This window comes from Bos mutus, chromosome 10 (assembly GCF_027580195.1).
Source record: "Bos mutus isolate GX-2022 chromosome 10, NWIPB_WYAK_1.1, whole genome shotgun sequence".
NCBI classification, from domain to species: Eukaryota; Metazoa; Chordata; class Mammalia; order Artiodactyla; family Bovidae; genus Bos; species Bos mutus.
The window spans coordinates 26,165,051-26,180,511 of record NC_091626.1 but is presented as its reverse complement, the minus strand read 5'-3'; the positions used below and the strand labels follow the sequence as shown (position 1 = coordinate 26,180,511).

General features: G+C 38.8%; 1 protein-coding gene across 1 annotated transcript in view; it reads left to right on the top strand.

Annotated features, from left to right (window-relative positions):
* Positions 1 to 15,461, top strand: part of PCNX1 (pecanex 1) — a 184,123-nt gene that overhangs the window by 31,819 nt on the left and 136,843 nt on the right. Inside the window, 1 exon segment of the mRNA XM_070377628.1 lies at positions 11,613 to 11,718. Within this exon segment, the coding sequence (XP_070233729.1) occupies positions 11,613 to 11,718 (106 nt within the window).

Below are 15,461 nucleotides of genomic sequence, written 5' to 3'. Positions count from 1 at the left end.
TCTTTTATGTCAAATACTTTTCCTCACTTTTGGCATTTTATTTATGTATTTATATGCCACAGTTAATTTCTTTATGATCTGTTCTGTGCAAGTTTATTAGTTCTGTCTTTGATATCAAGTTTTGTAAGATATTTTTCTTTCCCCCAAATTATGTAAATTTTCATCTGTGTGTACTTTCAGTATTTTTACCATTTTATATTTTATTTTTAACTTGTAGTCAATCTGAAGAACATTTCTAATTTTTTTTTCAGATTTGTTAGGACCAACAACAGTGAATGAATAATGCATTATTATGTCCATTTCTGGGCTCTGTTTTCTGCCCCATTGATCTCTTTGCTTATAATACACTGGCTTTCTAGTATGCTTAATACTTAGCAGTGTGAATAGCTCATCACTGTTTTAATATTATCTTAGTTATTCTCATGCGTATGCTTAGTTTTTTGTGATATGTTCCCTTGTCTGCTCATTCTCCATACAATCTCAGTAGAATTTTGATGATAAATGTATTAAATTTGGAGGGAACTCAGCTTTTAAAATAGAAAGCCTCACTCAGAGACATTGTGTGGTCGTTGTACAGTCCCTCAGTCTTGTCTGGCTCTTTTATGGACTGCAGCATGCCAGGCCTCCCTGTCCCTCACCATCTCCCAGAGTTTGCCCAAGTTCATGTCCACTGCATCAGTGATGCCATCCAGCCATCTCATCCTCTAATGCCCTCTTCTCCTTTTGCCTTTAATCTTTCCCAGCATAGGGGATTTTTCCAATGAGTCGGCTGTTTGCATCATGTGACCAAAATACTGGAGCTTAGCTTCAGCATCAGTCTTTCCAATGAATTTTCAGGACTGATTTCCTTTAGAATTGACTGGTTTGTTCTCCTTGCTGTCCAAGGGACTCCCTTGTATATGTGTATGTGCATAAATTTTTTAGTGGATTCTACATAGTTCTTAAGTCTATTCTATTTCTGTTATGAAATGCATACCCCCATTTAGTGGGTAAGCAAAGAGAATGTAGATTCTGCACTTAATCTGCCAGGGGCTTGAATCAGTTCCTGATAGTGTGACCTTGGGGGAGTTAAACTTTTATGCCTTGGCTTCCTCATCTGGATGATGAGACAAATAATAGTACTATCTCTAGGATTCAGTTCAGTTCAGTCCCTCAGTCGTGTCTGACTCTTTGCGACCCCGTGAACCACAGCACGCCAGGCCTCCCTGTCCATCACCAACTCCCGGAGTTTACCTAAATTCATGTCCATTGAGTCAGTGATGCCATCCAGCCATCTCATCCTCTGTCATTCCCTTCTCCTCCTGCCCTCAATCTTTCCCGCATCAGGGCCTTTTCAAATGAGTCAGCTCTTCTCATCAGGTGGCCAAAGTATTGGAGTTTTAGGTTCAGCATCAGTCCTTCCGATTAACACCCAGGACTGATCTCCTTTAGGATGGACTGGTTGGATCTCCTTGCAGTCCAAGGGACTCTCAAGAGTCTTCTCCAACACCACAGTTCCAAAGCATCAATTCTTCAGTGCTCAGCTTTCTTTATAGTCCAACTCTCATATCCATACATGACTACGGGAAAAACCATAGCCTTGACTAGATGGACCTTTGTTGATAAAGTAATGTCTCTACTTTTTAATATGCTGTCTAGGTTGGTCATAAGTTTCCAAGGAGTAAGCATCTTTTAATTTCATGGCTGCAGTCACCATCTGCAGTGATTTTGGAGCCCAAGAAAGTAAAGTCTGACACTGTTTCCACTGTTTCCCCATCTATTTCCCATGAAGTGATGGGACCGGATGCCATGATCTTAGTTTTCTCAATGTTGAGCTTTAAGCCACCTTTTTCCACTCTCCTCTTTCACTTCCATCAAGAGGCTCTTTAGTTCTTCTTCACTTTCTGCCATAAGGGTGGTATCATTTGCATATCTGAGGTTATTGATATTTCTCCCGGCAATCTTGATTCCAGCTGGTGCTTCTAGCCCAGCGTTTCTCTTGATGTACTCTGCATATAAGTTAAATAAGCAGGGTGACAGTATACAGCCTTGACATATTCCTTTTCCTATTTGGAACCAGTCTGTTGTTCCATGTCCAGTTCTAACTGTTGCTTCCTGACCTGCATACAGGTTTCTCAAGAGGCAGGTCAGGTGGTCTGGTATTCCCATCTCTTTCAGAATTTCCCACAGTTTCTTGTGATCCACACAGTCAAAGGCTTTGGCATAGTCAATAAAGCAGAAATAGATGTTTTTCTGGAACTCTCTTGCTTTTTCAAAGATCCAGCAGATGTTGACAATTTGATGTCTGGTTCCTCTGCCTTTTCTAAAACCAGCTTGAACATCAGGAATTTCACGGTTCACATATTGCTGAAGCCTGGCTTCAAGAATTTTGAGCATTACTTTAGTAGTGTGTGAGATGAGTGCAATTGTGTGGTAGTTTGAGCATTCTTTGGCATTGCCTTTCTTTGGGATTGGAGTTTTCCAAATTTGCTGGCATATTGAGTGCAGCTCTTTCACAGCATCATCTTTTAGGATTATGAGGCTAAATGAGATCATATATGCAAAGCACTTAGAACTATTTTTGATACGTGGAACAACTCAGTAATTGCTAGCTCTTACTAGTTCTGTATAAATTGTATATGATTAGTTCTGGATAATTGTATATATTCTTAATGCTTATGTTATTTATCTTTTCTATTTTAGTTTTCAAAAAAATTTTATTGTCAAATGTATATTTCAAACAGTATATCAAGTATATGTATAATTTAGAGAATAATAACCAAGTGAATACTTACCACAACACAACTTAAGTAATAGGATATTATACAAATATAAGTCTTTCTCATTTCATTCTACTCTTTTCCTTTCAGGAGTGATCTTTATTTAAAATTCCCTTGGTTTACTGTTATACAGTCTTTGTAGATAGTCCTAAACCTATTATTACTTAATTTTGCCTGCCTAAGACATCCTAAAGACAATCATACTGTCTGTTTTTCTCTGTGAAGGGCTTTTTTTGTGCAGAATTTCATATTTTGTAGACTTACGCATGTTGATGCTTCCAGCTGTTATTTGTGTTTGCTCTTGTATAGTCTACTACTGTTGGAGTAGACTACAGTTTATCCATTTTTCTGTTGATAGTCATTCAGATTATTTCTAGGTTTTTTGCTCAGATAACACATTATCATATGTTTCTTTGGCCACATGTGTATATCTGACATTCGCAAGCTGGTTCACAGGGCATTTTCACATTCAGTTTTATTAGGTAATTCCAAACTGTTTGCCAAAACAATAATACCAGTTTTTACTTTCACCACTAGTGTGTGAAAGTCCTTCTTGTTTCATAGCCTGAATATTTGATTTTGTTGTTTTTGTAAGTTTTACTAGTTTTCCATTTTAACAGTTGAGTGTTAGACGTGTCTTATTTTGACTTCTATCAATAGTTAACCTTTCTGATTCCTAATGAGGCAGAGCATCTTACCCCACATATGTGGTCCATTTAAGCTTTCTGTTCTTTCCAGTGCCTGTTTATTTCTTGTTTCATTTTTCTTTGGAGTTCTCCTTTTTTTGTTAAGAAGAAGGAGTTCAAGAGAGAGGGGACATATGTATACCTATGGCTGATTCATGTTGATGTATGGCAGAAACCAATACAATATTGTAAAGCAATTATCCTTCAATTAAAAGTAAATTTTAAAAATATATACTCATTATATTACTCCTTTGTTGGTTATGTACATTACAGATGTCTTTTTCCAGTTTATAGCTTGTCATTTTGCTTTTCTTAAGATTTCTTTTGATTATCATACATTTCTTAAATTTATAGTTTATTGATTTTTTTTTGGTAATTAATGTTTTTTTGTCTTATTTAAGAAATTATTTTCTACCCAGATATCAAGAAATACTCTCAGAGATTGTCTTTTTAAAATTTCATGTTTCTTTGTTTTCACATTTCAGTTGTACTGGAAATTATTATGTTCTGTTGTCAGGTATGGATTTAGGATTTGTTTTTCTTTATATATAACTGGCTTAATCAGTATTTATTATAAGACTATCTTTTCCTTTTTGATCTGTGGTACTCACTTTATCATAAATGGTGGGTATGTTTCTGGGCTCTATCTGTTCTGTTAATATAGTTTATGCCTATGTAGTTACCACACAAATCATAATTGCTATAGCTTTGTAACAAGACTTGATACCTAGTGGGGCAAACCTTGTACCTTGTTTTTTTTTTCAAGAGTGACTTTGCTACTCTTGATCTTTGATACAAACTTTAGAGTCTGCTAGGCAAAGTCTACAAGGACTTAGAGTTTTTATTAGCATTACATTGGATATGTAGATTCCTCTGCTGAAAATCGATATCCTTACAATATTGAATCTTTCCATTTATTTATTCTTTTTTTTTGTTTGTTTGTTTGCATTGATTGATTTTATTTTTAAACTTTACATAATTGTATTAGTTTTGCCAAATATCAAAATGAATCCACCACAGGTATACATGTGTTCCCCATCCTGAACCCTCCTCCCTCCTCCCTCCCCATACCATCCCTCTGGGTCATCCCAGTGCACCAGCCCCAAGCATCCAGTTTCGTGCATCGAACCTGGACTGGCAACTCGTTTTTTACATGATATTTTACATGTTTCAATGTCATTCTCCCAAATCTTCCCACCCTCTCCCTCTCCCACAGAGTCCATAAGACTGTTCTATACATCAGTGTCTCTTTTGCTGTCTCGCATAATCGGTTATTGTTATCATCTTTCTAAATTCCATATATATGCGTTAGTATACTGTATTTATGTTTTTCCTTCTGGCTTACTTCACTCTGTATAATAGGCTCCAGTTTCATCCACCTCATTAGAACTGATTCAAATGTATTCTTTTTAATGGCTGAGTAATACTCCATTGTGTATATGTACCACAGCTTTCTTATCCATTCATCTGCTGATGGACATCTAGGTTGCTTCCATGTCCTGGCTATTATAAACAGTGCTGCAATGAACATTGGGGTACACGTGTCTCTTTCCCTTCTGGTTTCCTCAGTGTGTATGCCTAGCAGTGGGATTGCTGGATCATAAGGCAGTTCTATTTCCAGTTTTTTAAGGAATCTCCACGCTGTTCTCCATAGTGGCTGTACTAGTTTGCATTCCCACCAACAGTGTAAGAGGGTTCCCTTTTCTCCACACCCTCTCCAGCATTTATTATTTGTAGACTTTTGGATCGCAGCCATTCTGACTGGTGTGAAATGGTACCTCATAGTGGTTTTGATTTGCATTTCTTATTTAGTCTTCTTTAATGTCTTTCAGTAAAGATTTATCATTTCTCCATTAAAAGGCTTTCATAGCTTTTATTAAATTCTATCAACTTTTCCTAATTACTTTTTGTTTTTGTCCCTTTAAATGTAGTAGTTTACTTTGTTTCTGGCAACCTTATTAAACTCCCTTATTAATGGTTAAATTTTGTAGGTTATTTCTTGATTTGCTGCAAATGATGACAGTTTTATTTCTTCCTTTCTATGCCTTATTCTTATTTAACTTTTCATTGGCTATAACTTCTAACACATGATTAAATTGAAATAGTATTGGTGTACATCTTTTTCTTTAATCTTAAAGAGAGTATCTTGAAGCGTCACCATTAAATAAGATCTTTTTTGCAGAATTTGCTTTTGGCATCTCCTTTCCCTCAGTCTCCCACTTACAAATCTCTGTTCTGAGGAACAGAAATGAACAGGAAAACAAATGCACTTATTTTCAGAGCCTCTCACTGTGCTTGGTACATTAGAGCTGTCAGTTTGTTGCATGGATGAGCAAATGCAGTAGGGCTCATGGCTGCTGCTTCTGGTTGCCATTGGCTGAGGTATGGAAGCTCAGAAATAATGATCTTAAACCTTGATCTTAAAGAATCAGCGTCATTTATATATGTACTACATTTTTAACGTTTCAGGAGAGGAAATTAGCACGTTGAATTTTAGAATGTGAATATGTGAAAACAGAATATATCTTTTTTCTGTTTCTCATGCAGTGATGCTTGCAATATTGTAAATTAAGGATCCATTTAAAATATACTCAGGTGAGTTTTAGGCTAAATTTTCTGAAGATTTATTCTGTTTAGGGACTTTGTTTTTATCTATTCATGCTTTTATGAACATCCTTGTGGTCTTGATTAGATTTGTAAATTTAGTACTGAGGTGGTATTGTGAAGTTCTAGTTAAAGCCTGAGCTGTTAATGATATTAGTTATCAACAAATTGATTTGTGACATCTTCTTTATAATTCAGATTAGACCCTTTCTACTTTCCTCTTTCCCTTGTACCTGTTTTTTGTTTGTTTGTTTGTTTTTTAAACAAATGAGGAAATTAAGTTGTAAAGGTAGTGATTCCCTGAATTTGGTCAGTTCGGTCTACTGAACTGAAGAAAGTAGACCACTTTGCTTCTGTGGGAATTGTAAACTACTTACTTTCCAGGTATGTGCTGAAATCACCATTGCTGAAAATCTACAAGCCTTACTAGTAAAGAAAATTCTTACTCAGTCAATTTATATATTAGGACACTGATAACTGACTAAAAGTTCTGCTTCTTAATTTGTAGAGAAGAGAAAGGTACAGCAAGTTTGCAAGAGGATTTAGTTTGTTTCTATAAAAAGAACTATTTGTTTTTTCTTTCATCTTTTTTTCTCCCCCTCCTTCCACTCAGTGTTGACCATTGAGCATTAGATCTAGATTATTTTTTCTCCACTGGAGATGACCCTCCGCCACAGGAGATACTTGGCAATATTTGAAGACACTTTTGGTTATCACAGGGAGAAATCCTACCAGCATCTGGCGGATAGAACTCTGGGATGCTGCTGACCATCCTAAGAACGCACAAGATGGTTCCCAGCAGCTGAGAATACGTGGCCTGAAATGTCAATCGTGCTGATGTTAAGAAACCTTCTGTAGATAATGGAGTTTATTTTTTGTTTTGAACTGGAAAGAGAACTTCAGTGCCTATTTGTTAAAAGGCATTATTGATATCTTAGACTGTGGTCTTTAGACTTGGACCTGGTGTTCAAATCTTATATCAGTCCTTACTGATTATGAGTATCTACATTCTCGTGTGTAAGGAAAAAAAGCAGAACAGATATGATAATACACTGTAGAGTGCTGAGTAAGTATTATTGATGTCCTCCCTTCCCACCTGAATTCCGTATACCATTGACTTGGCTTACGTTGTATACTCCTCTGAGAACTTAGGGAAGTTTTTACACCTTTCAGTTTTCAGTTTTTTTATCTGTATAATGAGGATGATAGTGTTTATAGCATAGATTTTAGGGGAATGTTTCATGAGAAAATGCAAATAAAACATGTGCCCCTGTGACTAGAATATATTAAATATTTAGTAAATTTTGCTTGGTTATTAATTTTATGTTCTAATTGTAATCATTTGAACTTGCTCTCAGAAGCGATGTATAAAACTAAGAAAGATGATTCATCAACTGATGATTGAATAAACAAAATGTGTCCTATCTTTACGATGGAATATTTGGCCAGAGAAAGATATAAAGCACTGATACATACTACACCATGTATGAACCTTGAAAACATTGTGCTAAGTAAAAGAAGCCAGTTACAAAGGATTAGTGGTTGCTGAGGGCTGATGGGAGGAGGGTGGTGGGTTAATAGCTAAATGGGTTTGCTTTTGAGATGATAAAGATGTTTTAAAATTGACTGTGGGATGGATGCCTCACCACATTCACTTTATGAATATATTAAAAATCATTGAATCACACAGTTTCAGTGGATGAATTGCATGATATGTGAATTACGTATCATTACAGCTGATGCATAGGTACTAGGGAAGATGAGAGCTGTCTGTCCTTTCTGTGGTATCGAACATTTTGTTCCTTGGTTTTCACCTTGCTCACCATCTTCTGATTCTTTGCAATCTGAATTAGAGGATGCTTTCCAGTGGAGTTAGCAGTAATATTGCTGGTTATCACTCATCACTCGTTCAGTGGGTGATAACTGCTTGTATATACACACTTAAGATTTTGGCAAATTAGAAAAGTATTTCTCATTCTGGCCTAGATAGCCTGTGTGACTTAACACCAAATGTCCAGCACACTTGAACATATTTCAGTTTTCTCACACATGGACATTTGTACACAGAGTCTGCCTTCATATTCATAACTGAGTTCCATTATATCTTGTTTTTATAGATGGGTAACTCAGTAAAGAATCTGCCTGCAATTCAGAAGACCCGGGTTCAATCCCTGGTTTGGGAAGATCCCCTGGAGAAGGAAATGGCAACCTACTCCAGTATTCTTGCCTGGGGAATCACATGGACAGAGGAGCCTGGCAGGCTATAGTTCATGGGGTCTCAAAGAGTCGGACACTACTGAGCAACTAACAAAAAGTTAGAAAGCTGATTTCCATTGTTAGACATTAATTAGCCAACTGTAGTCAGTGGCCTAGACTTAGGGACCCAGTAAGCGAATAAGGACATGATGATTATTAGACCATTAATTTAAAACAACACACTAGAATTCAAACAGCTTTAGTGATAAATGCATAAATGGAAGGTGTACTTGTAAGCAGGTTCTATTTACCTGTATCTTTTGATTACAGTTGATGGAATATCCCACCTAAACAGGGTTAAGGTAATTTATGGCTCACAATAGTGTAAAGTCTCTGTTTAAGGGATGTCATCAGATGTGGCAGTATGCAGAATTTCAAGTAACTTCCTGACTCTGGTTCCTCTTACGAGGCTGTGCTTTTCTTTTAGTTGGTTCCTCAGACAGGTTCTCCCCTTACGGTTGTAAAATGGCTACAGCAGCTCTGTGACTCTTCTTCTCAGCATTTAAGACAAGCAGATACAAAGAAGTTTCTTCTCTCAGTAGTAAAGTGCTCTGACCTGAGTTGGGTCATGTGCTTATTCTGGAACTACTAATTGTTTAGACCAAGAGATTGGGATATACTGATTGACTTTGGCCAGTAGAGCTTCCCCCTAACCCTGAGAGTGGGGTCAGCATTACCGCAGCCATATGAGAGCTTGGGTTGAGGTGATTCACCAGAAGAATTTGGGATAGCTTTTTCTTTTTGTTAACAAGGAGGTTGAATTAGATGCCAAATGGTAAAATAAACTATGTCCACAATAATGTTCAGCGTATATGTTAGAGCTTTTATTCTTGGTAATGATAGATAAAAAATTCATAGACTCTGTATCAGGTAGAATGAATAAAAAACTTGGGGCAAAAGATAGGATTATGATAATTATGATAATAATTCAGTTCAGTTCAGTAGCTCAGTCGTGTCCGACTCTTTGCGACCCCATGAATTGCAGCACACCAGGCCTCCCTGTCCATCACCAGCTCCCAGAGTTCACTGAGACTCACGTCCATCGAGTCAGTGATGCTATCCAGCGATCTCATCCTCTGTCGTCCCATTCTCCTCCTGCCCCCAATCCCTCCCAGCATCAGAGTCTTTTCCAATGAGTCAACTCTTCGCATGAGGTGGCCCAAGTACTGGAGTTTCAGCTTTAGCATCATTCCTTCCAAAGAAATCCCAGGGCTGATCTCCTTCAGAATGGACTGGTTGGATCTCCTTGCAGTCCAAGGGACCCTCAAGAGTCTTCTCCAACACCGCAGTTCAAAAGCATCAATTCTTCAGCGCTCAGCCTTCTTCACAGTCCAACTCTCACATCCATACATGACCACAGGAAAAACGACTAGATGAACCTTTGTTGGCAAAGTAATGTCTCTGCTTTTGAATATGCTATCTAGGTTGGTCATAACTTTCCTTCCGAGGAGTAAGCAAGCGTCTTTTAATTTCATGGCTGCAGTCACCATCTGTAGTGATTTTGGACCCCAGAAAAATAAAGTCTGACACTGTTTCCACTGTTTCCCCATCTATTTCCCATGAAGTGATGGGACCAGATGCCATGATCTTTTCTGAATGTTTTTTTCTGAATGTTTTCTGAATGTTGAGCTTTAAGCCAACTTTTTCACTCTCCTCTTTCACTTTCATCAAGAGGCTTTTGAGTTCCTCTTCACTTTCTGCCATAAGGGTGGTGTCATCTGCATATCTGAGGTTATTGATATTTCTCCCGGCAATCTTGATTCCAGCTTGTGCTTCCTCCAGTCCAGCGTTTCTCATGATGTACTCTGCATATAAGTTAAATAAGCAGGGTGACAATATACAGCCTTGACGTACTCCTTTTCCTATTTGGAACCAGTCTGTTGTTCCATGTCCAGTTCTAACTGTTGCTTCCTGACCTGCATACAGATTTCTCAAGAGGCAGATCAGGTGGTCTGGTATTCCCACCTGAATTATTCTAAAAGTTTGTTCTAGAGGAACCTTATTATAAAATGGTCTTAAGTGCTTTGAAATTTGTCGTGGTCTTTTTTCCTTATTTTGGGATGCCATTATCTTTAAGTACTTTAAGTGGACTTCTCGGTTATTTGAACTAGTACTTTTCTCTTATGTCTTTGTAATGCCTGTTTTTCGGAAAAGGCAATGGCAATCCACTCCAGTACGCTTGCCTGGAAAATCCCATGCACAGAGGAGCCTGGTAGGCTGCGGTCCATGGGGTTGCGAAGAGTCGGACACGACTAAGCGACTTCACTTTGACTTTTCACTCTCATGCACTGGAGAAGGAAATGGCAACCCACTCCAGTGTTCTTGCCTGGAGAATCCCAGGGACAGAGGAGCCTAGTGGGCTGCCGTCTATGGAGTTGCACAGAGTCGGACACAACTGAAGCAACTTAGCAGCAGCAGCAATGCCTGTTTTTACTACATAGCATCATTTCAGTTTTTTAAACTTGTGCCTTCTAATTCAGCACATACAAATCTAAAATCTTAGGTTTCCAATTCTGTAAAACAAGTTAGTGTCCCGGTGAAATTCTGTTAACTTTAGAAGTACAGATACAAATAACTTGACCAGAATTATCGTTCTCATGCATGTTCTTTATTGTGTTAGGCAGCTTAGACTGTACTCTTGGAGAGAATAGGTTGTGTAAGATCTCATTACCTTCTGACCAATTTCTCTTTGCCGTTGGGAAACAAAAGGCAAATCATCTCTTTGCTACAGTGGTTTTATGGCATATATCATAAAGTGAAAGTGAAGTTGCTCAGTTGTGTCCGACTCTTTGCAACCCCATAGACTGTAGCCTACCAGGCTTCTCTGTCCATGGGATTTTCCAGGCAATAGTACTGGAGTGGATTGCCATTTCCTTCTCCAGGGGATCTTCCCAACCCAGGGCTTGAACCCGGGTCTCCCTCATTGTAGACAGATGCTTTACCGTCTGAGCCACCAGGGAAGTCCTTGTATATCATAGAGTGCAATATATCATAAAGTGCATGCTATATTTAGTATGGTACAATTATATGGTACAGTTATAATCAAGGCCAGTTTCTAATACTGAGTGGATGTAGAGAGATTGGGAGAGAGTTTTAAATATTTTGAAATAGTGACATGGTTATAAAATAATTCAAATTATTGGATTTACAAAGGAAGAATAATTTTTTTTCTATTTGCTGTATTAAATATGTGAGCCTCTTAGTTTTACAGAAAAAAAGTATAACTTAAAAAATAAACTAAAAGAAAACAATTGGTGTCAGAATAAGGACAGTTACTCTCTTTTTCTCTTTTTTTTTTCTCCCACAGTGATCCCGGTGGGGGAATTGAAATGGCTGAGTTTATTCGAGAGGCCACACCCCCAGTTGGTTGTAGTTCAAGAAATTCTTATGCTGGCTTGGATCCAAGCAACCAGGTAGGAACCTGTTCTGTTCTATTTTGCTTTTTTCCTTCCTCCCGATGGTGGTCTCAGGTGTTCTCTTGTCTGTTACAGTCAGTTGATGTTTGGGTTTATCTTGCTGATAATTTTTTGATTTGTTTACTGATCATTGTTTATTACTATTACACAGAATTTTCACATTAATTAAGTACTTTGTTGCTGAGCACATACCACATGCTCACTGCCTGGGGTAGTTTTGATTAAGATAGTTGTGGTGAATGCCCTTAGGAACTTGTACTTATTTACCTTCACAATGTCTGTGTTGGCAACATCTCAGTCTCTTTTTGTGGAATGAAATGGCTTAGTTCTTAAATATGGCTGCACTTTCTGTATTCTTAATTAAACCCGCACTTTCTTCTTACTGACAAAATATTGGCAGATTACCCTGGGGAGTAAGCCTACGATTTTGCAACAAACTTTTGAACAGCCACACCTTTTACTTTTTTTTTTTTGGTAGGGCTGACGAAAGGACAGCAGTAGCTAACCACCTTTCATAACTATACTCTTGGCACTGTGTCCATTAGACTTGCCTTGTTGCAGAAAAGAGAGTGGGGCATGAGAGGGTGGTCACATCCCAGGTCACATCCAAGTCCCTGGGACAGTTGCCAAGTGTGGCTTCGTGGCTTCACACAGGAAAGAATTCAAGAGGTGCCATAGTAAAGTGAAAGAAGGGTTATTCAGGCAGGAAACACACTCCACAGATAGAGTGTGGACCATCTCAGAAGGTAAGAGAAGCCCAGGGTATGGTGCTGTCAGTGAAGTCGCTCAGTTGTGTCTGACTCTTTGCGACCCCATGGACTGTAGCCCACCAGGCTCCTCCATCCATGGGATTTTCTAGGCAAGAGTACTGGAGTGGGGTGCCATTGCCTTCTCTGATAATAGCTTTACATTATTGTATTAGTTTCTGCTGTAAAACAAAGTATATTAGCTATATATATATAGATATATCCCCTTCTTCTTGGACTTTCCCCCCTCAACTCACCCCACCCCTGTAGGTCATCACAGAGCACTGAGCTGAGCTCCGTGTGCGATACAGCAGGTTCCCACTGTTGTTGTTCAGTCACTAAGTCGTGTCTGACTCTTTGTGATCCCATGGACTGCAGCATGCCAGGCTCCTCTGTCTTCCAGTATCTCTTGGAGCTTGCTCAAGTTCACGTCCCTTGAGTCGGTGATGCTATCTAACCAGCTCATTGTCTGCCGCCCCCTTCCCCTTTTGCCTTCAATCTCCGAGCATCAGGGTGTTTTTCAGTGAGTTCACTCTTTGCAGCAGGTGGCCAAAGTATTGGAGCTTCAGCATCAGTCCTTCCAATGAAATTCAGGGTTGATTTCATTTAGGATTGACTGGTTTGATCTTGCTGTCCAAGGGAATCTCAAGAGTCTTATCCAGCACCACAATTCAAAAGCATCAGTTCTTCAGTGCTCAGCCTTCTTTATGTTCCAACTCTCACATCTGTACATGATTACTGGAAAAAACTTTTGCTAACCTTTGGCCTGTTTCATTTTGTACCTCATGGCCAAACTTGCCTTATTCCAGGTTTCTCTTGACTTCCTACTTTTGCATTCCAATCACCTGTGATGAAAAAGACATCTTTTTTTGATGTTAGTTCTAGAAGGTCTTGTAGGTCTGCATAGAAACGGTCAGCTTAGCTTCTTTGACATTAGTGGTTGGGGTATAGACTTGGATTACTGTGATGTTGAATGATTTGCCTTAGAAATGAACTGAAATCATTCTCTTATTTTTGAGATTGCACCCAAGTCCTGAATTTCAGACTCTTGTTGAGTGAGGGCTACTTCATTTCTTAGGGATTCTTGCCCACAGTAGTAAATATAATGTCAACTGAATTAAATTCACCCATTCCCATCCATTTTAGTTCACTGATTCCTAAGATGTTGATGTTCACTCTTGCCATCTCCTGCTTGGCTACATCCAGTCTACCTTGATTCATGGACTTAACATTCCAGATTCCTATACATATGGTTCTTTACAGCATTGGACTTTACTTTTACAGACACATCCACATCTGAGCCTCGTTTCCGCTTTGGCCCAGCCACTTCATTCTTTCTGGAGCTGTGTTAGTGATTGCCTCCCCACTCTTCCCCGTTAGCATATTGGACACCTTCCAACCTAGGGGGGCTCAGCTTCTGGTGTCATATCTTTTTGCCTTACCATAGTGTTCATGGGATTCTCAAGGCAAGAATACTGGAGTGCTTTGCCATTTCCTCCAGTGGATCACATTTTGTCTGAACTCTTCAATTATGACCCGTCCATCTTGGGTGGCCCTGCACAGTGGCGTGACTCAGTAGCTTCATTGAGTTATGCACGTCCCTTTGCCCCGACAAGGCTGTGATTCATGAAGGAGTTCCCACTAGTTATTTGTTGTGCACTTGGTAGTATATATGTGTCATCCCAGTCTCCCCATTCTTTTCACCCTCTCCTCCTTCCCTTGCTGATGTATTTCGATGAGTGTGTACTAAGGCCCAAGGTCTAACAGAAGTAGGCTATTTTGGACCTAGTTGGTTCTAATTGTTTTATGTCATTTCCATGGGCTGTGTCATTCTTTTAAAGCTTGTGTCCTGCCCCTATCCTGTCTCAGCCCTACTTGTTTTAGGGAGGGAGTCCCATCTTGAATATAATTAACTCATGTCTGCACCTAAATGCATAGCACATCTGACTGATTTGACTTTCCTTAAAATATTAACTCTTGTATTAAAAAGGGCAGATGTCAGAAGCTATTGTGCTACTTGGATTTTGGTGTTTTAGTTTTATACTGTTTATAACAAAAGAAATTATTGACATAATTATTGTTATCCTTTAGGAAAGCTGAAGTGAGGAAATAAGTTGGACTTTTTGTATATTGGTAGAGATATTATCAATACAAAGATACCGTGTTTCTTGTACATGTTTTGTTATACAGCTCTCGCTACGTGTGATCATAGTTTATAAATGTCTTCAGTACTAGAGAGTGAGCCCCTTGAACACTGCGGCACTGCCACAGTCACTGGTGCCGTTCTTTCCTTCATGCTACTGCTGCCCGTCTCCTTTCCATCTTCTAGTCTCCATTTCCCCACCCCACCCCCATTTTTTAAACTGTTGCTTATATTCCTCTCTTTCTGTCACTTACCTTCCTTAAAATATTTTAGTGCCTGACAGTATTCAAGGCATTTTGCTTGTCTGGGACGTGGAATGGGTCTTACCCTTAAAGAGTTTGCAATTTCATGCGTGCTCAGTTGTGTCCAACTCTTTGTGACCACATGAACAGTAGCCCACCAGGCTCTTCTGTCCATGGGCTTTTCCAGGCAAAAACATTGGAATGGGTTGCCATTTCAATTTCATAGTAGATATCTATAAGTAACTGAAGTTATGTTATATTACTAAGGAAATATAAGTAAAAGGTGCAAAGTAATAGTTGCCATAGGAATGGTACAGAAAAGGGGCTAGGCTAATGATTTCCGAGGAGAAAATAAATGTTTCCAGCTAGACAGATGGCAAGGTTTGATGGAGGAGGTGGCCTTGCCTGATTGCCTTTAGTTAGAAGTAATTTTTGTTCTCTGATGTTCCTAATTGTACCCGGACTTTCCTTTGGTCCTTCTCAAAGAGAAGAAACACTGGAGCATTTTAGTTTGTGCAGATCTATTAAGGAAAACTTCACCTCTAAGTGTACGCAGATACCATTTTTTTCTTAATTTTTTCCTTTTCTAAATGTGTTTATTTTTAGAAA